Consider the following 26,429-nt stretch of genomic DNA (forward strand, 5'->3'; position numbering starts at 1 on the left):
TGGAGAAGTAAGGGCACAAGCTTATGTATGTTTAGACCAAGAAAAGGATTTACAACTCCCAGGATTCTGGCTAAACAGGCATAGGACTGCACCCCCAATTGTAGCGCTCCCCATGCAGGTAAGCTTCAAGGACACGTTCAGAGGACACGCTAAGCCACAGTGGCTAAGCATTTTGAGCTAAACGTTATGGCTTAGCGTGTCGTGTGAACCATTCCTAACCCTGGTGGCTACATACCCACGGTTTAAACACGCTGACTAACCATTTGCTGCAAAAGGGTTAGCGGCCTAACCATGGCTTAGTGTGTCATCTGAGCTCCCCATACACATACCTGCATTCCAGAAGTGGTACATTTCCATCACTCCTCTACCACAGGGCCTCCCTTAATGATTGGGCTGTTCCGTACACCTGTGCGGAGCCAAAGCCTGTGCGAAAAGAATCAAAGCTTTGTATCCAATGTTCGTCTAACGTGGATCCCATTCACTTCAATGGATCTACTCTAAGTAGATCTAACACCGGATACAACCAAAGTAGGGAATATCGAACAGTCCAATCCTGTGAAACAGCTGGCTGGGAGTTGTAGTCCAACACATCTGGAGGGCACGAGTGTGGGGGGAGGCTGCAGGGCAGGCTTTCTCGGAAACAAGTCCCCACGCGTTCAATAAAGGGGCTTGATTCCAGGCAAGCGTGCGTCGGATTGCAACCCGAACCGCAACGGGCTTCCTCCAACCACAAAGGGAGGAGGCGGAGGGCAGCCGTCCCTGAGGCAAGGCATGAGCCGAGCAGCCGGCACTCTATCTGCCCCTGAAGCCACCGCGGAGGGAAGCGAGCGGGGGACTGTAGCAGCGGGCGAGGCGCGCACGCGTTTCCCTGCCGCAGCGCCCCTTCGAGGCCTGCAGCCTTGCCTCCAGGGAGGAGGTGGCGGAGGCGACCGACTGCGGGGTGGGGAGTGGGAGCCAAGGGGGGAAGGCGGGCATCCTCCGTCTCCCTCTCGGCCCAGGGCACGGGCGCCCATCTCCCGCCTCCCTCGGCGGCGGCGGCAGCAGCAGCCCCGGAAAGCGGCGGAGGGAGGGGCGCGCCGGCGCGGATTTATAGCAAGGCGGCAGGACTCGGCAGGAAAAGCTGCTGAGCGAGCGGGCAGCTCGGTTCGTCACCTCTCCCTCCCCACCCCCCGCTTCCCTCCCCAGTGCATTCCTGGCTTGGCGATGATGAGTCCCAGGTCTGAGCAGAGGCAGCTCCTTCTCCCCCCACCCCCCACGCAGGATAGGGTCGGGATCCGGAGGAAGCGTCCTTCCCCGAGCCAGCAGTAACAACGTCTCGGCAGCCGCTGCTGCAGAAGAAGGTGAGAAGCGCCGGCGCTGCCCGCCCCCCGCCCCAGAGAGCGGCGTCCTTCTTCCGCCCCTTCGGCTCACCGTCGCGTGTTCGGACGGCGTGCGCCGGGGTCAGCTTAGAGGGGGCTCTGGGGTGCGGGGTGGGTCTGCGCGCGCGCGCCGGCAGAGCGTTCTGGGTCCGGTTTCCGATAGCCGCACATCTCGGCTTCAGGGGGCAGCAAGTGTTTTTGCTTGGCTTTTGGCATGTGTGGAGAGATTATTATTTTTTTGTGGGGGGAGCACGAGGTGGGAGGAGGGCAATCCAGAGAGGGTCAAGGGTAGCCATCTCTCTGCGTGTAAATTCAGCTCAGGGAAAAAAGCTTCCTAAGGGGATTGCGTGGGTTGCACTTGTTAGAGCCTACATCCGAAGGATGTACAGACAGGGAGGCCAGCCACCTAGCAGCAGAAAAGCTTCTTAGTAAGACTGAGTATTGGTTATTTTTTTAAAAAAAAAAAAAAAAGAGAGAGGAAAATTTGGATACCATAAAGATGTTTAGCACATTTTATATGCGTGCACTTAAACTGACCTTCATTTCTTTTCCTTAGTGGAATGTGCTTTGCTTTTAGTCTTTTTGACAGATTGCATCTTTTGTTAAACGTTTTTAGCAACGTACTGTATTTTAGTAATTAAGCTTAGAGATGAGATTGAGCAATTAGTAGAGACGTTCACATTTTGTGTGGGTAATGAGCCACCCGCTTGCGGGACATTCAGGCCTGGTGGTGAGCTGAAAGGATGTTCAAGGTCTAATGCCTCATTGGAGAATGCTACAAACATTGCCCCTTTGTTATGTCCCTCACTCACCCACCCACAACCCAGATCTCTCTCTTGTCCACTCACATGCCCGTGCAATCACCACAATAAGTTTCCTCTCTTTCACATGTACATAACAGGCTTTTCTGGCATGCTCCCTCCCCCATCACATGCTCCTGTAGATGCACTTTCTCTCATACAGAGAGTTTCAACAATATGCTCAATTTTGTTCATGTCTGCGATAAACACACATTTTGCACTTAACAAAAAAACAAATAATGCTCTGCTGGTTCAGGACATATCTTTATCTATTTAGATCTAGATCTTACCTTTATTAGGAACAACCAGAATTCCACAGAAAATGTGCAAGCTTACAACATGTGGCCGAATGTTTGGAGTTATCTGTCTCCCATTTGTTTCTGTGCCACCTAGTCTGATGGAGAGTTCTATAGAACTCTGAAGCTTGCACATTTTTGTGGAATTTTGGTTGGCCCTAATCAAGGTGTTGCTTGTGACTCTGCATTTAGTTTCTCTATGCATAAATGTCCACGCACACCCCTTGCACCTCTCCATGTCCTGTTTCATTTAGGTGCCCAGAATATTTTCCTGTTTTTCTCTTTCTCTCTCTTACACACACAGTAAGTTATGAGTGCTCACTCACTAACCATCTCTCCACTGCTGTCGCTTTCTTTTCCCAGCCTCTGTGTTGTTGTTTTTAAAAAACTAAATCTAACATTACATCTTGTAATTGGATATGGATACCCAAGTACAAAATATGTGCACTTCTGCTCAATTGAAAAAGGCACATGTAAGCAACATTTTGCACATTTAATTTTTTTTAAAAAAAAAACACGCACCAAGATGCTGATACAGAAAGGATTGGTTTATGTTCCTGAGTATTTTTAAGGAGCATGTACTGGATTTTACATGAACATGTGTTCCTAGCTGATGAGAGTTGCATGTATTTATACTCAGCTATGTGTATAAAAATCAAAACTGAGAATGAGTGTTGGGGAAATTAGCAGAGTGTTCTTTGACCTGCATTTCATATAGGACTTCAATGTCCTATTTCTCTGTCTAGGACTGCATAAACAGCAGGATGAAGTGGTAGAATGGTTTGTACCTATTTAGATTGCAGGTGAGATCACATGTTATTGTTCCTCCAAATAAAAACAAAACAAAAACCTCCCTGCAAATAGAAAACTAGCAGAGCAGAGAACATTTCTCCCTGATAGGTTAATGTTCTACATGAGGGCACTACCACTTCTGAATGTCCCTCCACATGGCATCTTCCACCTGTAGTCTGAAGAGCTGCAGTCCATTTGACCACCTGAGCTTTCTACCACCACATTGGGAGCATGATTGGACCAGGGCTCATTCATTTCTGGCTGAGAGTCCCATTTGGATGATGTTACACTGTGATTTGGACACTCCAAGGGCCATGCCTCTCTCCTCTGCTTCAAAGGATTTGTAAAGTGCTCACTGCTTCCCCCCCACCCCCCACTGCTTCCCCAGAAAGCTGTTTGTGATCCCTAAGCTCTTTGTAGGCCCAAAAACGTTTTGAAGCCAACAGCTATCTCTTGTTATGTGTCTTGTTTGTAATAAGTGAATCTCATGTTGGATGTGTATTTCTCCTGCTGTACAGTTTGAACAAAAAGAGATGTTTACTGCGTTGTCTCGGCAGCCCTGTGAACAAACAGGTTAGTACTTTCAATGGATTGGCATGGCAACATGCCAAGGTGCATTTCAATGGATGTTACACATTTTTCTTTCTTTCTTTGAGGAAATGTATATTTAACTTAGCTCACTGAACACATGTTTCAGGGTTACAAAGACAGATAGTTGCCGAGCTGGCTTCTTAGGAAGTGGCTCTCTTGAACTTCAGTAAACTATTGGAAACAAATAATCCTGTGTGGTCCATCCCATGTAACTAAATTAGGATTTGAGAGTTGATTGGTTACTTGTTCCAGTAAGTTATTACTAGACTTGATTCCTTGTTCCAATAAGATATTGTTCTAATAGTGAAATACAGCTGCTGTTTGAGATTTTATCAACATTTTTTTAAAAATGTAGCTGTTAGCTTCTGTGTTCATCTAGTTCTTCTATATTCGTGTGTCCTTTTGAATCCTTAATTTACCTGTGTTCATCCAAAGACATGTTCTCAAGGGTGTATTCTCCATCCACCTTAGTCTGTGCTTGAGCAACCTTGAAAATAAGTTTGTTTGTTTAAAAAAGTGACAAGTTCACAATACTTTTTATGGCATAATCTTATGCATGTCTAGACAGAAAAGACATAGGACTCATACTGAGTCAGAACCTTGGTCCATCTAGCCCAGTATTCACAACACTGACTGGCAGCAGCTCCCCAGGGTTGCAGGTGGGATTCTTTTCTTCACCCTACATGGAGATACCAGGGATCGAACCTGGAACCTTCTGCATGCAAAGCAGGTGTTCTAGCACACTGAGCTATAGCTTGCTGGGGAGTGCTGGGAACTGTAGGGCCTTTTCTGTCTAAATATGCATAGGGTTGTGGCCTTACTTGCTTGCCTGTGTTAGTCATTTTCGCCACTGATGTCCAAACAGAACTAAGTCCCTTTCAGTTTGCAAAGGCTTCCTTCGTGGTCTCTTAGTTGTGGTGGTAAGGTGTCATGTACAAAATCGCACTTGAATGTGTTTGGGGAGACTTCCTTGAACGGGGTAGTTTTTGGTGGCCAGAGTCAGCTGTTATAGGGTCTTTTAGATGTAAAATAACATTTATATGTTTATTGGTTTACATTTGCTGGTTCTCTGGTTTTCCAAGTTTTGTTCCCCATCCTGAGCTTTTAGGGCTGCATAGGATTTGTTATCTAAGTTGAGCAAAATTCTGCTCACATCCATAGAACCACATCAAAAATATTGTGCCATACTCACTTCTGGTGCAATGTCAACAACTTTCACAAGGCTTTAGTTTTATTCACTTTCCTGGGAGTAGGTACCATTTGAACTCAGTGGGGCCTATTTCTGGATAGACATGTATAACTGGGTTAAATGATGCTCTCTTTTCCATTGGAAGGCAATGACGTTGTTGGGCCTGTGACCTTGTTAGGAGACAATGTTGTCCTGTGTTTAACTCCAGTGTCATGAACCTTCCATCACCCAATTAGCCTGTAATTAATGGGTTCAACTGACATGACCACATTAGGTGCGTTCCTGCCAAAAGGTATGTTGGCTAGGCCTGGAATTATAAAGTATACTGTGTTGAAATTGCAACTGACAGATGCTAAATTCAATGATAAATGTTATAAGGAAGATGCATTTATACACTTCCTTTTTAAAAAGCTGTCTTAAAGTTCCTGGACATTTGCCCTCTCTTCTGTTCTTCTAGCAGTAACAGCTTTTCAATATGAAGGCTGCGTTCCCACTTTTCCTTTTGTTGTTTATTATATTTAGCATCATGGATGTACATGGCACTTTCGAGAGCAGACTTTCCTGGCTTGGTGCCCGCAAAATATTTTGGGCTACTACTCCCATCAGCCCCAGCCAGCATGGCCAGTGGTAAGGGATGATGGGAATTGTAGCACCAAACATCTGGAGGGTATCAGGTTGGGGAAGGCTGTTCTAGAATAACGTTTGCAAAATACAGGACCCAACAGTGTGATTGAAAAACAGCTTAAGCAGCATTTTATTTATTTATTTATTGGATTTCTATTCCGCCCAATCGCTGAAGTTTTACGTTTTACAGAGAATAAGGCATCTTAAGTAAATGTGTGTCAGTTTACATGCATTATAGACTGTAATTTAAAAAAACCCCAAAGACCTTAAAAGTTTCTCCAAAGTATACCTATTGAAGATAACTAGGCAATTGAAGAATGCATGGAGAATCGCTACTTTGCTAACTAAAGATAACATTGTTATAGTATCCGAGGACCTCCCATACATTTATTCAGCAAGCCTTTAAGGTAAGGAAGTGTTATTAATTCCATTTCCACTGAATTATGATGAGATGATGAATCATCTGTAAGCAGAACAGGGCACCGAACTTGAAACTCTTGAATTCCAAGATGCCACCTGTAGGCCTGTATTTTCCAGGCAACGTTTTTCTTTTTACAAAGTAAGTGGATGAACATGTATCTCCTGCACAAAATTGCCATTCTTGCATATCTGTTACCAGTATTCTCCCAGCCCAATTTACATTCCCAATATGTGTCGTCTTTTTGTAAATTTAGAAGTTGGGCAAGCCAGATTTGATTACCTCCACATAATATTTCTAATTTTCGCAATTTAAAATAGCAAGAATGTGCTAAGAGTAATTTCCTCAGAGCCTCCTACATGATGATATTTAAGCATCAGCTTCTAGCACACAATTTGCTAGTTGGTCGTTCTTCACACACCGGAGTTCTGTGTTTGTGCAGAACAGCATTTCAGGAAGTTCAAGAGCAGCCTCTTTAGAACATGAAATTATAGAACGTACAAGTTTCAAAATAAATAAATAGATAAGGTAATTGATTTTAAAATGTATGTACCTCCACCTTTTCTCCCAGGATTTCATGTCCAGCACATCTGGACAACTTGTGGCTTTCCAGATGTTTTAGCCCACAACCAGTGGAGGTTGGTGGCTCCGATGCCACTGGGGTGGTAAATCCACTCTGGGTTTCAGTCTGAACTCTAAAGGAGTGAGCCAGGGTGCTTAGAGTTCCAGATGTTTCTGACTGAAACCCAGAGTGGATTCATTGCCCCACTGATGTCGGAGCCTCCACCACCTGCTACTCTTATTAGCCCTAGCCAGCCACTGGTGAGGGATTATGGAAATTGTGGCCCCTCTAGCTGTTTTGGCCTGCTTTAGAGAATGGGAGCTGGCACGCACCCCCTCCCCTTGAGGGGATGGCATCTGTGCTATATCCATATCTAAGAAGACAGGCAAGTGCGTTCCTGCCCAGTTCTGAACAGCATCTGTTGGGAATGTTCTCCTGTTTCAGGGGTTTGGGAAGCTTCTTTTAAAAACCATGTTTTGCTGAAAATTAGTTTCAATACTTTACTTTTCAGTGTGTCCCCCCCCCCCCCCATTTTGTTGTTGGGTTATTCATAGTCATTCACTACATCAACTCCTTGGCACAGCCAACATTTCTCCTCAGGGAGAGTTTCGCTCATAGACTCCACCGTCTGGCTTTGAATGGCGCAATGCAGCTCCTTCAAAGATTGCCTCACTTGCGGGCAGAAAGTCCCCATCCCTGATGGACACAAAAAAAGTATGTCTTGTGTCTCAATGAGGCTCACAAATTGTGTGTGTGTATGTTCCATTTGTCTCAAGTTCACCAGATAGGCTCATAGAAACAGACCCCCTTCCTCTTGAATGCCTATCTCTACTAGTATGCTTTAGTCTCCAACACCATGTCTAGTTCTTCTTAGTGGTCATAATAAGCGTTGATTTACCAAGGTGATGCAGATGATGGGGTGGGTGGTGGTGACGCAGTTTTATTCATCAAGCTTACGAAAAGACTAACATAGAACACAGCCCTTAACTTCTGGCATTGAACTGAAAAACTATACTTGAATGTCAGAAGAACCATGACTGAGGCTGGGGTAAGGAAGCAGAGAGTTGCTCTGCATCTTCATGGTAAAAGCCCTATTTGCTGGGCATTGGGTCCCCCCTGAAAGAGCCACAGTGAAATTGAAAGAGGATGTGCCAATCTGATTGGATTGGGACTGGGCCCCTTAGATTTCCCCCCTCTCTCCCCGCAAAAAAACTGTTGCAGAAAGGGGTGTTGTTGAGAAAGTTGTTCTTGCCGTTCCCCACATATCTATTTCAGCCAGTGCCAGAACATGGCCCAACCATCAATGGGATGAGAGCAGGAATTCCTTCCCACCATTTTGCAAAGGGAAGTGAGAGTTTTGGCCAGCATACACCGTAGACCTCTGCAGATCCATATATTCCAGGTGTGGGCAACTTGTGGCCTTCCAGATGTTTTGTCCTACAACCATTGGCTATGCTGGTTAGGGTTGATAGGATTTGCAGGTCAAAGCATTTTCTGCTGGAATCAATGCGTGATGTGCCTGAAGACTGTTGTATCTGCTGAGAGTCTTCAATGCCCCCTTTCCTCTTGGGACTCCTTTGTCAAGAGGTCCAGTAACTTGCAGCACTGCAGTCAAGCCACAACAGGCAGACTATGGCCGTAGTGGAGAATGGAGCATATTGAGCAGAATCCTGAGTTACCCAGCTTTCATTTTTTTAAAAAATTAGCAAGATTTAAGCCTCCTCCCTTTTTTGAGGCGCTTTTAAAGTGCAAGTGCTTTACAGTCCTTATTCATATTCACAGTAACTGTGGAATGACTTAACATGTGGGCTCTCCCACCCTAGAGGCCTTCAAGAGGCAGCTGGACAACCATCTGTCAGGGATGCTTTAGGGTAAATTCCTGCATTGAGCAGGGGGTTGGACTCGATGGCCTTATAGGCCCCTTCCAACTCTACTATTCTATGATTCTATGAACGAGTGATCACTGATCAAGCACTGCAGCCAGAACTTTCATATCGTTTGAATGGCTCATCTGTGATGCTGGTTCAACACACTGAAGTGTGAAAAAAAATCAAGTTTGACCAACATACATGCATGTGTTGTCATCTTTATGCTGGCAGAATTCTTATGTTTGGAACAGCTGCGGGGCAAGGCAACAGGAAAACTCAACAGGAGAAATGATTCCCATCAAACATTCTCAGTCACAGTGTCTCCCTTTTGCGTTTCTACCCATCATGCAGCTGTGAAAGGCACAGAAGCTCTGTTAGGGAGAAAAAGTCTGGACTAGTGGATGGAAATATATGTACCCCCTCGCTCTTTTTAATGGGCAAAGACTTTCATGTAGACTGTCCTATAGGAGTCTGCCTTCCTCATCCCAAACAAATGATAAACCTGGACTCCTTTCATTAAAGTACAGTGAAAAATAATGAAATTGGTCCTTAAAACATCATAATGCAAGCTATATATTTTTCTCTTTCTTGTTTTTAGGTTTCCGAGTGCTGTACAAAATGCCAGTTATTGTCACCTTCATCTTTCTGCTTTTAAGCATTGCAATTATTCTGACTATTACTCTTGTCCAGGTGAATCAGAAAGAGGTCCTTTCTCCAGGTCTGAAGGCAAGTCCAAAGAGTAGACTGAAACATATGCAATAACCATTGCTTCATTTTTTCCATGGTTCAGCCAATGAACCAGTGATGTAGTAATAAAGAAAAGTGCTTTTGAGCGTGTGAAAAATGTTTCCTATCACCAGTCCAGGAAGTAACCGCAGCATCCGGGATTAGATATGTGTGTGGTGTGGTGGTGGTGGTGGTGGTGGGCTAACATCATGCAGGTTTGAGCCTCAATTCCTCTCTTTCTATTAGTTAATTACCAGCATTACTGTAGAAACAGCTCTTCAGGTAGATTGCATATGATAATTGAAACCTCAGTAGCCCATACTTGGCGTTAGAGCAGTATTTCTCAAATATCGTGGTCAACAAAACTTGCCCCAAATTCTGGAAGATTAAGGAAATGACCCACAAGTCTGTGGACTCTGCCCGACAGGAGAAAAACCAGTCTGCTGAGGAATTCTCTCTAGTTGGATCCATACAAATCTGAACTCATTTGGTTCCGTTGTGGATTTCTCCAACATCCCTTCCTGGCTCCAAAGGGGTGAGGTTGTCCCAAACATTTTGAGTCTGCTACTACAGTGGCCTCAATGCTTAAATGACGTGCATTTATCTGCACATCCCAAGAAGAGGGGAGACATGAAACCCATTGGGCTGGAAGAATGTTATGTGTAAACTGAGCTGGTGGGCTGCTGCTGCCCTAGTAAAAGGAAGGCCACTCTATAGCATAACATACTAATCAAGAAGCATTCCCTTTGCTAGCATGGTAGAGGTTTGGGTAGTAATTATGTAAAGGCTTAGGTCATCATTGAGAAGATCTCTGGACAGTTACATGCCTGAAGGTAGAAGTTTACCCACCTGAAAGGGCTTGCAGATTCTGTTGAAAGATACCTCATCCACTCATCTTGACTGTGCATGTTTTCCTTGAGGCTTGATTTGGACTTGATGGGTGTTAACTGCTTGCTTGCCCCACCAGTTAGAACATGTTGACGGCATTATCCTTTTGCTTAATGATTCCAAAGGCAAAGAATCAAGTAGGGGAAATAATCTATGGAATAAGTTCAGTGTTCAAGATGAGTTATTGACAAAAGTAATAACTGTTGAAATAATCGTATCCCCCAAATGTAGTAAAATTCTGCTACGTGTTGATGGGACCACCTTCAATTCTGCTATGTGTTGATGGGACCATCCTTGATCTAATGCCAATCTGCTTCTCTATTAAGGACTTGTTTTCCATTTGCCACTTTTCCACATTCAGCTAATGAAGGGTTTTGCACAACTGCTGTAACTCCTTGCAAATAACCATGTTTCATTTATCACCAGGGATGGTGGAGGCAACAATAGGAGCTTTCCTCCTGATGCAAGTAGCAGCCATGGGGAGAGCAGATGGGGAGTACATTGGTGGGGAAAGGGTTAAATCCCTTCTCCCCTCCCCACAATGTCAATCTGGATTTCCCCCACCCCACACATTAGCTTGTTTAGTTTTTTTTAAAAAAAACACTCCGAATTGGGGTCTGTTCTTTCTGGCTAATCATAAAATACATTCAAAACAACATGGACTTAAATCTCTAGCAGAGCGATCCTAGGCAAGTTTACTTAGATGTAAATCCTCTTGCGCCCCTAATAAGCATGTTTAAAATTGCAGCCTAAACTCTTTATTTCCTATAAAACATGGCACAGCTCTACAAAATACTTGTGTGACACCACTAAATAAAATGGATAACATTGTCAGAGAGGAGATTACTGTATGAATACAACAGTAAGATGATGATAATTCCCCTAGTTTCTGTTTACTTGATCACACTCTGAATAATCTCTCTCCCCCCCCCACCATGTAAGCCATAATCTAAGGCCTTAGCTAGACCTAAGGTTTATCCTGGGATTATCCCAGGGTCATCCCTGTACATGTAAATGACACACAGGATATCCCGGGAGCAGGCAGGGATGACCCCGGGATAAACCTTAGGTCTAGCTAAGGCCTAAGTAGTAGCTCATTCCAGCACTTTCATTTGTGCAGGATGGAGAGGTGGCACTTCACAGAGCATGCTGATTTCATCAATGTTCACATCTGTGGTCAGTATCAAAAGAACCACGAAACTGGTTTTGTGAGCTCAAAGAGGAGTTAAACTTGTTTTTGTCCAACAGCTGTGCCCCCTTCCTTTCTTCATGAGGGAGAAAATTTAACAGCAATTGGTGATGTGGAAGATACAGGGCCTGAAACAAAGGACAACATCATTGAATTGTACTTCAACACTGGCAATGGGACAGTACCTTCCACTGTGGTGGAAGATGGTGGCTCAGAAGTCATGGGGCAGATAATCCACTCTGGGTTTCAGTGAGAACCAGTCAGAACTCTAAAGGAGCTATGCTAGGTCCTTTAAAGTTTAGTCTGGTTCTCACATTGGATCCACCAGCCTCCACTGGACCCAAAGGCAGCAAGGCAGGGTGCATGGCACACCCAGTTCTGTCCTCCTACACCTCCGCTGCCACTAACTCACCACTCCCACTCGGCACCTGTTCACTGCCCACAAAAAGGTCAAAAATAATACTGAATGAGGACAAAGAGCTAAGTAGCTATTAAAATTCCAGGTTGCTTTTCTAACACTTGCATTTCCCCCTAAAAGAAATTACTTTTTGTATTGTGACCCCATATCCTTTTTTTTCTCTCCAGTATGGAATAGTACTTGATGCCGGATCATCTCGAACGACAGCCTATGTATATGAATGGCCAGCAGAAAAAGAAAATGATACAGGAGTAGTGAGTCAGACCTTCAAGTGCAATGTGAAAGGTGAGGAAGGAAAAAGTCATAATTTTCAAACAATGGGGTGTATCACAACCAATATTGAAAACTGGACACTCAGGTGGACGCGGGGAGGAAAATCAGCACTTCCTACATTTCACTCATGTTCAGCACATGTCTGGCACATGATAAAAAGGACTGTTGTTCTTAATCCAGAGATCTCGTCTGCCTTTAATAGCTGTAACTCAGGGACAGGTTTGGCAATTCAAAGTGTGTGGGAAGTTCACACATCTCACCATAGCAGGAATCATGCACGAGTTGCCATGTATGTCTCTGTCAGGGTGACCATATGAAAAGGAGGACAGGGCTCCTGTATCTTTATCAGTTGCATAGAAAAGGGAATTTCAGCAGGTGTCATTTGTATATATGGGGAACCTGGTGAAATTTCCTCTTCATCACAACAGTTAAAGCTGCAGGAGCTATACTAGAGTGACCAGATTCAAAAGAGGGCAGGGCACCTGCAGCTTTAACTGGTGTGATGAAGAGGAAATTTCACCAGGTTCTCCATATATACAAATGGCACTTGCTGAAATTCCCTTTTCAATACAACTGTTAAAGATACAGGAGCCCTGTCCTCCTTTCCATATGGTCACCCAAGTCTCTGTGGTATTGTAAACTGTGATAGATTAACATGCAGGGATGAAAGTGGCAGGTCACAAGCATTAAATTTTCTATTCCTCAGTTCCATGGAAACTGCAGCAGGAGTTGAAGTACATAAGAACATAAAAGGAGCCATGCTGGGTCATACAAAGGGTCCATCTAGTGCAGCACTCTGTTCACACAGTGGGCAGCCAGCTGTTGACCAGGGACCTACAAACAGGTCATGGCGCAACAGCACCCTCCCACCTGAGGCAGAGGCTGAGCAACCCCCTGGCCCCAGGAGTGTCATTGCCTCAAGCAACAAGCTAGTGGGCTTCATGAGAAGGAGCGCTCGCTTGCAAGGAAGGACTCCTCAGGAGAAAGTGACTCCTCATGCGTAGGATTCAGATCAGAGACCTCCAATGTACTGCAGCTGAGCCCTGAGTGGGGCTCAGCAGGCTTTAGTGTTAATACCTTCAGTATCTGTCTAGCTAGGGCTGGAAGCAGTCTTGGCTGCTAGTGCCTTGTAGCCTTTTTCTGGATCTTGCACCTCTTGGCTACTGACCTCGGACTTCTGCTTAACTCCACATCTTGGACTGCCTATTGTATCTGACTGCTCCTCTGTCTTTTGACCTTGGCTGCTCTTCAGACTTTCTGTTTTGGAATTCTTCCTCTTGCCTGATAAAACTGTGCTTTTGATCATTGCCTGCTAATTGACTTGCTTTTGGGTTGCCCCTGAGCCTGATCCAGCCATAGCAGGACATCAGCCTTTTCATCCTTGCATCACCCCTGTGAGATAGGCTAGTCTGGGAGAGGTTGATCGTGAGCTTCAGGCCTGAATGGGATATGGGGGTGGGGGAGGGGAGTCAGTCCCAGATGCTGACCACAAGTTCACTGGTTTCATGACTAACCCTTTCTTGATTTCCTACATGGCAGTGCCCAGTTAAATTAGGCTTTAAATTTTCTTTGGTTGCTTTATAGGTTCTCTGCATACGGGAGGCCCGATGTGTCAGGGTTTGTTTGTTGTTTAGGTATGGACCCTTTGATCAAAGGATGCTGTTAGCGAAGTGAGATTTTCAATTGCTGGGTACAAACTCAAGAGCATCTCTGTTCATGCATGCAATTAGGTAGTGCCTTTTCTGTGGTAGCATTTGATGTTCTTTCCAAGCTCATGGTACTAGAATAGTTTATAATAGGAACTGGAGTCTTCAAATAGACTCCGGTCTGAAAATTATTGGCTTCATGGGATTGCTTTTGTGACTAATGAAAGGGTATGCATGCCACAGTCAGCTGTAATCTGAAGCAAGATTTTCACCCTGATTTGCTCATGTGGTAAGGGATTGTTTGAGTCAGAGGGCCACACATTTGGATTTTTCCCATGACAGAGTGAATGATGGCATGGGTTGGTTTTCACCTTCATCTCCTTTGTGTGAGTCTTCTGGGTGGGCTTATCGAGTGACAACAGGTGTAATTCATGGTGGCAGTTTGAAAGCACCTTCACCATGTTCCATTCAAGCATACTTTTTTCTCTCTCTCCTGCAGTTTTACAAAAAAACACTTTCCCCCATTGCTAAAGCATGAAAATGCATATCCCCCCCCCATTGTGCCCATTTTAAAGTGCCCATTTTCCAGAAAACACACACATATTTTTTGAACATAATTGCAAGTTCGGAAGTGTGACTGCATTTCCCTGAAAAAGGTTGCACATTTGTATTTGAGGTTGTAAATGGAGCAAGTTCTGATTATTTGCTAACAGAAATGAAATGAATTTCTCATACATCCCTACTTATGGGGGTGTTTTACATGCCTCCTGTAACTTCTAATGTTTTTATTCCATCCTCATGCATTGCCTGTACGCTAGCCATGTACTCTATTAGCGAGGTGCTGGCAACCCTAGTGGATTTAGTCCTATTTACCTCAGTAAATCTGAACTGCCTTATATTTAAAGGTTCTTGAATGTGGGATCTGAGAAAGCCTTCCAATGGTATGTATATTGATTTATCTGGAAAGCCTGGACACCTGTAGAGCATTAATGCAGCATTAGTAGCAGTTGAAAGTATATACAAGATGCCAGATTCAAAGAACAGGCCTTGAGTGAAATCCAGTGGTCTTAATAGCAATCTTGTTTACTTGCTTTAAAACAAAAGGATAAAATTTCAAAACAAGGTTACTTTAAGGCAAGGCGGAATAGCAAAACTCTTACTATGTTAATCTTTGTGATTAGGTTTAAAATATTCTCGGAAGAAAATGGAATCCTTTAATTACTCTCCCCTAGGTCCTGGGATATCCAGCTATGGAAATAACCCTCAAGAAATTGCTAAGCCCATCAATGATTGTATGGATAAAGTCAAGGAGAAAATTCCTTTTCACTTACACAGAAATACATCTGTCTACCTGGGAGCCACAGCTGGCATGAGACTTCTGAGGTATAGTAGGCAAACCACTGGGAATTTTGACACATAATTCTTTATCCGTTGTTACAATATCAAGAGCAATAGAGCAGAATAATGATTCATTATGACATGTTCTCCTCCTTGCCTTAAAACCTATCAATCTATGGAGATTAACAGCTGTGGGTGTGTTAGGCAACTTTATAAACTGAATATGGGTTCTGATCTTCCTTGGAGATATTATTGAGAAGTAAAAATTTCCCTTAGATTAAACTGGTTGTGACTATTGATGGCTTTAACAAAGGTAGATTTGTCAGAGTGTTCTTGTATCACAATAAATGTTTTGGTTTTCTTGAGTGAGTTTAGGCAAACAAAGCCCTTGATCAGTTCACTTTGTGCTGTGTGCTGCCAATAATGCATGGGAACCATAATCAACATTTGTTGCTATGCATGCATGTGCCTCTTGTATTTTTTTAAAAAGCGTCCACAGATTTTTGTGGGTGCGTTTACAGAGCAATGACTAACTTGCCATATGGCAACAGTGGCCTGCAATACACAGGAATAGGTTGTGGCTGGGTCTGGGTTGGTTATCTTTTACTCCTTTAAAAGGAAATGTTTGCTATATTAAAAAAGGTCCAAATTTGATTCGAGGAAATGGTGTCCTCCTCCTACTGTACTAATGGTCATTGGGTGCATATAAATTATGGTTAATACCTATTATGACTCTCAAGACATTAAATAATAACTTGATGATATACAGTATATGATATGTATAAATATGAACTACAGCATTTTTCTTTGTATGTTTTTGCATGTGAGCTATTTGATGTGTCTACTGAATAAGTATTATGGCACAGTATATGCTAAACTTGTTATTTACACTAACAGAACAGGGTACCAGTATTTGGAACTTTTAGATTATGCACATGAGATCATTGTGCACACAAAAATATGTTTATATGAGGAATAACATTCCATATTGCTTGAAGTATATGCTTTACCACCTTTAGATCTTGGAACTGACTTACAGTGCAACCTATACATGTCTACTCAGAAGTAAGTAGGTATAGAATTGCAGGTTGCAATCCTATATTCACATATCTGAGAGTAAGTTCCATTGAACACAGTGACTCTTACTTCCAAATAATCATGCATAGGTTGCGCTGTTAGTCTAGCTGGGTGTGTATCTTGGGGCTTGTTCACACATGCATGTTCATCATTTGTCAAGTGTGATGATGTATGAATGACAATGAACCTGCACAAATTAATCACTAGAGGTAAATCTTTCATATTCTCTGACATCATCTCAAACATATTTTTCCAATAAAGGGAGTTAACACATTTGACTGAATCATCCAATGTGCATGCATGTATGAACTCCCCCCACTTGATTGTTACTTATTAAAGGCTGCCCTTCCAAGCTAAAAATAGAAAATAATAAACTTTTCCTCTAGTCACTAGATCTGGCAAATGTTGAAGGGTAAACTTCTACTTTCGGACACTCAGCATTTTGTGTTCTGTGAATTGCTTAGGTTGCAAAATGAATCAGCAGCCAGTGAAGTCCTTGACAGCATTCATAACTACTTCACATCCCAGCCCTTTGCATTTAGGGGTGCTAAAATCATAACTGGGCAAGATGAAGGGGTGTATGGATGGATTACAGCCAACTATTTAATGGGCAATTTCTTGGAGGTGTGTGGAACAATCTGCATGTTTTATTACATACTACTGTTTGATAAATCACTAGCCTTTGAATGGATGTATTCTGAGATTAGCTTAATCCCCTACATTTTATGCAAAGGAAGATCGCAGTATGGCTTGGTAGAACTGTAGCACAGTGTTTGTTCTGTTTTTTTTTAAAAAATGAAAACCTAGCCTAAAACAGAGCATGTTGATAGCAAAAGTCCGTTTGTTATAACAATTTTCTGTTTTAGCTAGGAAATCGATCTCTTATATATTGCAGGCATTAAATACCCTATAAAGTGATGGTGTTCGTTCTGATAATGATACATGTCCTCAGAAATGCTCTTTTAAGGGGCCAATTATAGTTCACCTTGCCTAATAAGGCAGCCCCTTTTATTTCACTGACCTTAAACTATTGGCACTCTAGAATAAACCAGGCATGTTTTGAAAAGCAAAAGCACTAACAGCCAGGTCCATGGTCTATATTCCACACATATTGTTCCCCGTTTATCTACACTGAAGACAGGGAGAGATCATGGGTCCCATTAACTTTTGTGACCATCCCAGAGAGTATTGGCTTTTGGGTGGGATAAAAATATAATAAATGAATGAATAATAACTTTACAGGTCACACAGACTGGATGACCTAACAAGCAAGGACCATGCAGTTCCCCCCATTCTTCTACAGCAGCCTCCCCCAACCTGGTACCCTCTAGATGTGTTGGACTATAACTCCCACCATTCCCAATCAGCGTGGGTCTGGAGGGCACCAGACTGGAGATGGCTGTTTTAGAGAGGCTCTCTTCTTATTGCATGGTGCTAAAACTTCAAGTTGGGAGCAGAGATGTAATAGGGCTGCCACTGTGCCTATGGGATGGCAGCTCCTTCCCTTTCACAGCTGTTTGACAAAATTCTGCAGTGGAATCTTTCCCTTTCAGTGCAGCTCTATGCTGAGAATAATGAATTCTGTTGAGTTCTGTATATCAAGACCCTGCACAGTGATGTTGAATGTGTACAGGCTGGAAATAATTGTCTATACACTTATAATATGCAATTTTATCCCTCCCTTCCATTGCACGTCTTTGATTTTGAAAAATCAGTAGGTTGGACCAGATTTAGTCATGCTTTGAGTAGACCCACTAAAATCAATGGGATGAGTTAGTCATGACATATGCAGCTCCTTTGCTTTTCTCCTGTTGGTGTGCCCCAGTAAACCATGAAGTCTAACTATGGTTTCCCATATTGTCAAACAGGGAAACTATGGTTACCAGGGACAGAACAAGCCATGATCTTGAATTAACTTCAAACTGTGGTTTAAGATCCTGGCTTGTTCTGATCCTGATAACCATAATTTCCCTTAACACCAACAACTGATAAATGTAATATATAACTGTATTGAATAAAGAAATTCAAATCCAAGTATAGGTTACCACCCACCTTGGCAAAGACACCATGTAGCTTGATGGGGATTCTATTCCTGATCAAATCTATGCAAGTTGATCTATCTCCTACATCCCTGTTGTTATAGGGTCTGTATACTTCTTTGGTTGTATTTTGCAAGAATGTTCTGGGGGCAAATATTTCGACAATCTGGGGCGAGTTTTTTGACATTGATCTGGACATTTGTGATCCCGTTAAGCTAAAAAGTTTGAACAAACTGTGGAGTTCCCACAACAGATATTTCAAATGTGTCCTCTTTATTTTTAGAAAAATATTTGGAGTGCCTGGGTCCATCCCCATGGAGCAGAGACTACAGGGGCACTTGATTTAGGAGGGGCCTCAACCCAAATATCCTTCATCCCGGAGCAAAGTGCCAAAACATCTAACAGCACACGACAGGTTCAGCTGTATGGTTATCCATACAGTGTGTACACCCATAGCTTTCAGTGTTATGGGAGAGATGAAGCGGAGAAAAAACTATTAGCGTCAATACTACAGGTATGATCAAGGAACTGTTCTGTTTGGACCAAATTGAATGTTGGATGGGATGATAATTCAGTGGTTTGCATGCAGAAGGTCCCAGGTTCAATCCCTACCACCTCCAGTTAAAAAAAACAGGTGACAAGAAAATCCTCAGTTGCTGCTGGCAGACAGAACATAGAGTATCGAGCTAGGTCAAGTTAACTGATTTGATATGGGGCAGATTCCTGTGGGTCTCTAAAAGCTTCCTCCAACTTGGTGCCCTCCAGATATTTTGGATATCAACTCCCATCAGTCCCAGACAGCATGCCCAATGGTCAGGAATGCTAGGAGTTGTAGCCCAAAACTTCTGGAGGGTACCAGGTTGGAAAAGACTGCCCTATAATATTGTCTGCATTTGGCTATATTTTGCAAATGTTACTTGCTACCACAGGCCTGTATAAGCCCTATTAAACATCATGGCTGTCTTAGGTTGGAATATCCAGACCAAACATCCTGTTTTCTGCTCAGGTCCTGTTGAGCAAGTAACTCTTTCTCCTCCATGCATTCACTGTTGAACACCAATAATACCAACTGCAGAGTACACACTGGCCACCATTTGGTTCTGTGGACTAATGCAAGGGTCTGGAAGCTGAAACACTTTGCATTCTATGGGAAGTTTTGAAACCGCATTCACAATATGCCCTTACACTAGATACTATGGGAGTGTATTGGGTTGGGTTGTGGTATTTTCAAATCATCCAACTTGTCTACTCTTCATTGTATTTTCTGTACCCTGGGACCACATAGACATACCCAAATGTTAGGGAGATCCTGCATTCAGACTGATAGGATAATGTTGTAGCAAATATGACTACATGATTCTGTAAGAATTAGAAAGGTTTCATGAAAGAGCAGGTACAGAATCCATCACTGCACAGCTGTCTGTGGATAGTTTGCAAAGAACATGTGACAGAGCAAGTGTTAATTCCTGTGCCAACATCTGAAGGAACATCACAACTGTTCCACACTTTACATGGCAGCCTACATCTACTGGTTTGTGCCACAATAAATATGTAAAGTATCCAAATGAACTGAAATTAAATTAGTATTTGAACATTCTCACATCAGTGTCAAACAGGAAATGAAGCCATTTTACATCTGTCAAAACTCAAGGACATGAATTTGAGTCGTGTTCAGTCAGAGATGCCTGATGCATATCCTCTGTGTGTTTTCAAATACAGGCCTCCCTTTCAGATTTTATCTATTTACCACAGAAGACACTAGCAGAATGTCTCTGTGTAATTAGAATGCCATGTAAGGTAGATGCAGCTCTTTTTGCTTCAGGAAGCACCTGGAGGTTCGTCAAGGAGATACATCTCAGCAATCACAGATCTACTCTATATTGCTTTTTTTGGAGAAAATTGTAACTTCTTTGTGGAGAATATACACAGTGTTGATCAGTGTTGGCTCCAGGATTTGGGGAGGGGCTTGGGCATGCCCCCCTCAGTGAGCCTATCTAACCAGGAAGAGGTGGAACATGCAAACTGGGAATTCTCTTAGGTTACATCTCATCTTCTTGGATACTCTGTGCAAAGTAGAAATGTTAGCACTGTAAAGGCAGTGCACTTTCTGCTCATCTTGAGGCAAACTGCCATCTTGGCCCTGTGGGGAAGAAGAAGGACCGAGGGGACAGGAGCAGGCAGAAGTAACATCGGGGCCTGCTCCTGCTGGACTCTCTCTCTCTCTCTCTCTCTCTCTTTCTTTCTCTCTCCTCCCTCCCTCCCTCCTTGACTCCTTTTCCTTGTGTGTCATGTCTTTATTAGATTGTAAGCCTGAGGGCAGGGACTGTCTTTTTTGCTAAGTGTAAGCCGCTCCGAGAGCCTTTTTTGGCTGAGGAGCGGGGTATAAGTATGATAAATAATAATAATAATTGGCAAATGCCCAACATTGTCCCTCTGTGGAGTCTACCCTGGTCTTGATTATAGCCCATTTATTTTTCACAAATGCATCTGTGGTGTTTTCAAAATGGGATGCACAGTACTGGACAGAGTTGAGGTCCTGTATCCTGCCTTGCTCTGGGATTTGATGGCCGTAACGTATTAGGAAGAAACAGTATTGTAGAGTATATATTAATCCAAGTGACTTATAGTTATTGAGTAGAGGGAAAATGCAGAAATGGGAAAAGGGAGGAAGGCTGAATCAAGTTTAACAGAACAAAACTGCAATGGATGCTTTTATTAAAGCAAAGCAACTTCAGAAGAGTACAATTTGGAACAGAGAATCATGGGCAGGGAGTGTGGGGTACAATAGATTTACCTCCCCTCGCTGTTTTCTGCTGCAATTCTCTCTCCAGCTGCCTCTCATGGCATCCCAGTTTTGTATGTATGTATATAGATGCAGATGCACATGCACACACATAAACCAATGTAAAGCAGTGCATTGCATTACCTTTAGTTACCTCCAAGAAAACACTTTTTAAGAGCATAATTAGACATTCAGTAACATGCACTTCCACTAATGTGATTTATTTAATTGAATATAAAGAAGAAGATGCCGTATGCAATATGTAGGAAAAACTAAGAACAAGATTCCATAAACACAAATCTACAATTCTTACCAGAAAACAAAAACTTAGAGCAGCCAGTTGAAAGACATTGTAACTCCTCTGAACATAAGTTGCTCAGATTTACAATTGCTTCCAAGAGAGGCTCGGAGTGTGGCAACGAGGGACAGGGCCTTTTCAGTGGTGGCCCCCAGACTATGGAATGATCTCCCTGATGAGGCTCGCCTGGCACCAACGCTGCTATCTTTCCGGCGCCAGGTTAAGACTTTCCTCTTTGCCCAGGCATATGGCGGCACATCGTAATCACCCACATGTTTAGGTTTTTTTTAACGGTTTTTAATGCTTTATGTGTGTATGTTCTGTGTTTTAGAATTTTAAATTTTGTATACTCGTTTTTATCTTAATTTTAGAATTTCTGTAAACCGCCCAGAAAGCCCTGGCTATGGGAGCGGTATATAAGTGCAATAAATAAAATAAATAAATAAATAATTGAACAAACAACATGCTTGGCAGAAAGGAAAACGTCTGGATCTACAGACTCCGAAATCTTAGCCATATGGCCTTAATCTAGAGGACAACTCATAAATTCTATGCCACTCATATCTGTTCTTTTCTCATTAGGAATTTTCATTTCCCATCATTCTAAATTGCCACTCTTGGTATCTATTTAACATCACAGCTACTGATGAGGGCAGAAGCCAAAATATTTAGCTCTAAATAGTTTTTGAATTATGCCAGTCTAAATAATTCCTTCTAATGACATCTTTCCTGTTTATTAACCATCAGAATTCAAGCGATAAATCCAGGATTGAAAATCCTTGCTATCCTCAGAATTATGAAACTGTTTTAACAATGAAACATTTGTTTGGAAGCCTCTGCACAGCAACTTTAAGACCAGAGAACTACAACCCAAGCCAGCCTGTAAATGTCATCGGAACTGGAGATCCAGGTCTCTGTAGGGAGGCAGTGTCTGTATTATTTGATTTTACGTCTTGCAGAGACAGGGAAGACTGTTCATTTAATGGAACCTATCAGCCAAAAGTTAAAGGGAACTTTGTGGTAAGTTTTATTTATCTGCTGCTTAGTATACTGTTACTTTGCTTGCCGAGAGCTTCGGCTATTGGGCGGTATAAAAATGTAATAAATAAATAAATAATAAATAATAAATTATTTGGTGATGGTAGTGCTTGATTCTTATTTTAGTTGCTGTTTCTAATTGTGTTGCATTGTATTTTTTATGTTGTTTAATATTTGCTAGAAAGCCACCTTGGAGATGAAAGAGTGTACTTTTTTAAAACCAACAAAATAAATATGCAGACATAATTTTCCTGTAGTTGACAGTTCTTTACAATAAGAACCATAATTGTGAATTTTTTTTCATCTGGCTTTATTCATAGGCCTTTTCTGGATTTTACTACACAGTCAATGCTTTGAATTTAACCACACAGTTTTCACTGGCTGATTTTAATTCAAGCATGTGGAGTTTCTGCTCACAGAATTGGAACCAGGTCCGTATCAGTCTCCTGAATTTGCAAAAGGGAAGTATTGACAAAAGACATTGCTTACACCCATGCAAAACAAACTATCTCACTTTGCCAAAACACTTAAGAAAAAAATCACACCACAAAATGTATTCAGTTTCTTGCTGTTTATAAATCTTTTAAGCTCATTCTAAAACTTCGTAACACAACCCCTGTGATGCTCTGATATGCTGGACATGATCCATCCAAAGTTAAGCATGTGCTTAGCTCTCTCCTTGAAATCAACAGGACAGAAAAATGTGTAACTCTTCCTAGATTTATATTGTTAGAATGGCACAGCATACATCTAATATTCAGTTCTGTATTACATATTGCTAAGAAAGTGCTATGTCTTGCTCTGGAAAATATGTATCACTCCTAAAAACTGATTGGCACAGTTGTTCCCAGACAGATCTCCTTATTAATTTTCTTTGCCTACCTTATCTTTCTCCTTGAGATACTTCTTGAATTTCTCAATTATTCTGACAATCATGCCTTGGGATTTCAGGAAGGCATTTTTCTAGCTACTCCCATTTATTGCAATCACAGTGGAAGGGCAGGATATACATCAGGAGTGAGCAACTTGTGGCTCTCAAAATGTTTTGACCTACAACTCCCACCATTCCTCTTTACACGCTGGCTAAAGGTGATCTGAATTGCAGGCCAAAGCATCTAGAAGGCCAAAAGTTGCCCACCTGTGGTTTACTTTTTCTTAAATCAAATATTGATCTAGTTCTGAATAACCCTTTTTTGTTTTTCAGCTTCCATTTGTGCTACCCAAATTTGAGGAAACGTACGCAAGATCTTACTGCTTTTCAGCAAACTACATCTATTACCTTCTTGTACATGGGTATAAGTTTAATGCAGAGAATTGGCCTCAGATACACTTTCAGAAGGAAGTAAGTTTAATTCCCCATACCCTAAGAAAGATACAATAGAAGTGTGTGTGTGTGTGTGGTAGGGGGGACGACTCTACATTTAGAGCCACTTTCACAGCAGATCTCAGTATCCTTTCTTAGAGTTACAAAAGAATACGAGGTTGGCTTTACCGTGAACAGAGTTGGTCCAGCTCTGAGGCATTGATAGGTGGCCTTTTTGGAGTTCTTGCACAACTCCCATTCATTCATTAACATGGATTGTGCCACCCTGTTAATTAATGTGTGGCTGGCATTTGAACTTTTACCCCTGAGCACAAAAATGTCTTGAGCTGGCCCTGACCATAAAGTGATAGCAAGCAGTCACTTAGAGCATTAGATTGGGGGGTGGGGGGAGTGTTTCCTGCCTGCAACAACCCTCAGAGTATCACTAAAGAAAAAATAACAGTGCAAAGTGTCCTTTGGGGTTTTCACTGCAACTGTGAAAATGTTTAGGGTCCATTATAATGTTATGTTCATGGTGCAAAAGTGAAGTACATACTACTCTGTGAAGGTGATGTTAGAACCTGCAGACCATTGCAAAGGGGTTCATGAAGGCAACACAAGTGTTGCCTTCATTTCAGAAGGAACAATGGTGGCTTTGGAATGAGCTGTGGTCTTGGGATGCTGCAGTGCCTTCCTTGCCACAACGTTCCCACACATCCAATTTTTGGAACAATAAGTGAGCGTTTGCAATTGCTACTTGTGTATTCTGCACAGAAAACTCCGCTAAGTATTGCAGGTAGAAAAGGTTTTAGTAAAGTTGAGGGGTGAACAGGAATAAAATAAAATCCCATGACAGAAGTTTATAAACCAGGGCAAGTTTTCAGATGCAAAAGGGCTTTTTCCCATTGCCAGATGTAACTGGAAATCCTAGTTTCTCATTATGAGGAAGAGCGTGCACAGCTTCTGTGCTCCTCTCCCATCCTCCATGCAAGAGGAGAGGAGGCTGAAAGGTTTGGCTTTAGAGCTAACCATAGTTCCTATTACATCTGAACTTGGGGAACTGTGGTTTCTTCTAACCATGGTTAGTTATCTTGGTTTGTTTTTAAATACCCATAGCTAGAACAAGCTATGCTTTTCCAAGTGCTGATGTAACACGGAACTATAATAAGCCCTGAAGTGAAAGTTTTCAGTCTTCTTGCCTGATGCATACAAAGACGGAAGAGCGGGCAGAGGGCGAGTACATGAAGCAGAGGCTTGTGCAGGCTCAAAGGAGCAAACAACTATTCTTTTGCCAGCAAAACTATCCCTGTCTCCCTGCAAGAAGGGTACTGCCCATCCATTGCACAGAGATAGGAAATGGTGCTGCTTGTGCAGAATGAGTGAAAGCAATGTAAGAATTTATATGAACCTTCCCTAACTTGGTGCCCTCAAGATGTTTTGGACTTCAACTCCCATCAGCCCCAGCCACCATGGCAAATGGTCAGGAATGCTGGGAGGGCACCAGATTGAGGAAGGCTGGTATATATAGAATCTGCTTTTCCTTTGTTTTGGATGGTTGCAGAATCTCATGATTTTCCTTTTCTGTGTTTCAGGTTGGTAACAGCAGCATAGCCTGGTCACTAGGCTACATGCTTAATCTCACCAACATGATTCCAGCAGAGAGCGGCAAGATCTGGTCCCCTATGAATCCCTCTCTGTTTGCTGGACTCCTTTTCTTCTTCACAGCAGTGGCATTACTCTGTCTAATCTTCCTTGTGTACTCATGTGTTGTGTCACGCATGCGAAAGAACGCCTGTCATGTTGAACATGTATTTGCTGCAGAATAAAACAAGGTCATAATGGAGGTCTGAACTTGCGCTAACTCTTAAATTTCGCTTTTTAAAAATCAAATTAAAAAGGCTCAAAGGAAATAACTGCATGGCATGATAAGATGTGCCACCCGAAACTCCCAAATCCATCCCAGTTCTCTTCCAGCACTTTGTGATACTTTTGAACTGTGCTTTGTCTATTCAGAGAGGCATTTCCTCATTCTATAGGATGTATTTGCAGTCAAAAGCACTGAGCAGCAAACTGTAGAAATATGTCAAAAGGTTAACTTAAGAAGAACCATGCTGGATCAGAACAAAGGCCTATCTAGTCCAGGATTTTGTTCACACAGTGGCCAACCAGAAATCCACAAGCAAGACATGAGTGCAACAGCACGCTCCCACTTGTGGCATCTAGAGGCATACTGCTCCTGATATTGGAGGAGTCAGCTATCATAACTAGTAGTCACTGATGACATGAATTTGTCTAATCGCCTTTTAAAGCTGCCCTAGTTGATAGTCATCGCCACATCTTGTGGTAGCATTCAACTGTTCAATTATGTGCTGTGTGAAAAAGCACTTCATTTTGTCTGTCCTAAATCTCAGGTTGTAGTATTAAATGAGGAAGAAAATGTCTCCCTACCTACTTTTCCCACACCACAATGTACACTTCTATGATGTCTCGCCTCTCTTGTCCTTTTTCTAAGCTAAACAGCCTTTCTAAACAGTTACTTCTACAATACACCTCTGAATTTCCCCCAGATCTAAAAATAAAAAACCCTCCGTTTTTGCCTTGCTCTTCCATTACTTAAGACAGCTTTTTCCAAGAGCTCATACTCCCAATCACCTAAGGTAGATTGGTTACCCTTCAGTTCCCTGCAAGCTGCTGCATTCACAATCAGAGCGATTAAAGAGAGACTAAAGAACAGCTCTTTCAATGCATGCATGAAGTGGAAATTTTTAAGCCACTGCAGTGATTAAGAGTGAGGAACCAGGCCTTGGTAGTTATTCTAGATGAGTTAGCACGAACAACAGTGTAGACTTATAGAGGGAGAGTGTGGGGAATTATGGTGATCAGCAGAGCAATTTTATATTCTAATTATGCTGGCAG

The 26,429-nt window shown here is 42.5% G+C and overlaps 1 protein-coding gene across 3 annotated transcripts; it reads left to right on the forward strand.

The window, feature by feature from the left end:
- The first annotated feature begins 3,185 nt into the window (after window positions 1-3,185).
- On the forward strand, window positions 3,186-25,397 carry ENTPD3 (ectonucleoside triphosphate diphosphohydrolase 3). 3 transcript variants are annotated; one of them, XM_063124717.1, is made up of 11 exons: window positions 3,186-3,257; window positions 3,765-3,819; window positions 9,097-9,224; window positions 11,887-12,004; window positions 14,871-15,021; window positions 16,518-16,677; window positions 18,376-18,606; window positions 21,920-22,192; window positions 22,531-22,641; window positions 23,415-23,552; window positions 25,106-25,397. In XM_063124717.1, the coding sequence occupies exons 2-11, from the start codon at window positions 3,780-3,782 to the stop codon at window positions 25,337-25,339; spliced, it is 1,584 nt and encodes a 527-aa protein (XP_062980787.1). In that variant the 5' UTR covers window positions 3,186-3,257; window positions 3,765-3,779; the 3' UTR covers window positions 25,340-25,397. The 3 variants fall into 3 exon arrangements, with proteins under 3 accessions (XP_062980787.1, XP_062980779.1, XP_062980770.1); XM_063124709.1 differs by lacking the exon at window positions 3,186-3,257 and adding an exon at window positions 7,214-7,344 and having other exon boundaries at window positions 3,290-3,819; XM_063124700.1 differs by lacking the exon at window positions 3,186-3,257 and having other exon boundaries at window positions 3,291-3,819.
- The last annotated feature ends 1,032 nt before the right edge of the window (window positions 25,398-26,429 follow it).

The sequence above is a fragment of the Elgaria multicarinata genome, chromosome 1 (genome assembly GCF_023053635.1).
Source record: "Elgaria multicarinata webbii isolate HBS135686 ecotype San Diego chromosome 1, rElgMul1.1.pri, whole genome shotgun sequence".
In the NCBI taxonomy this organism is placed as follows: domain Eukaryota; kingdom Metazoa; phylum Chordata; class Lepidosauria; order Squamata; family Anguidae; genus Elgaria; species Elgaria multicarinata.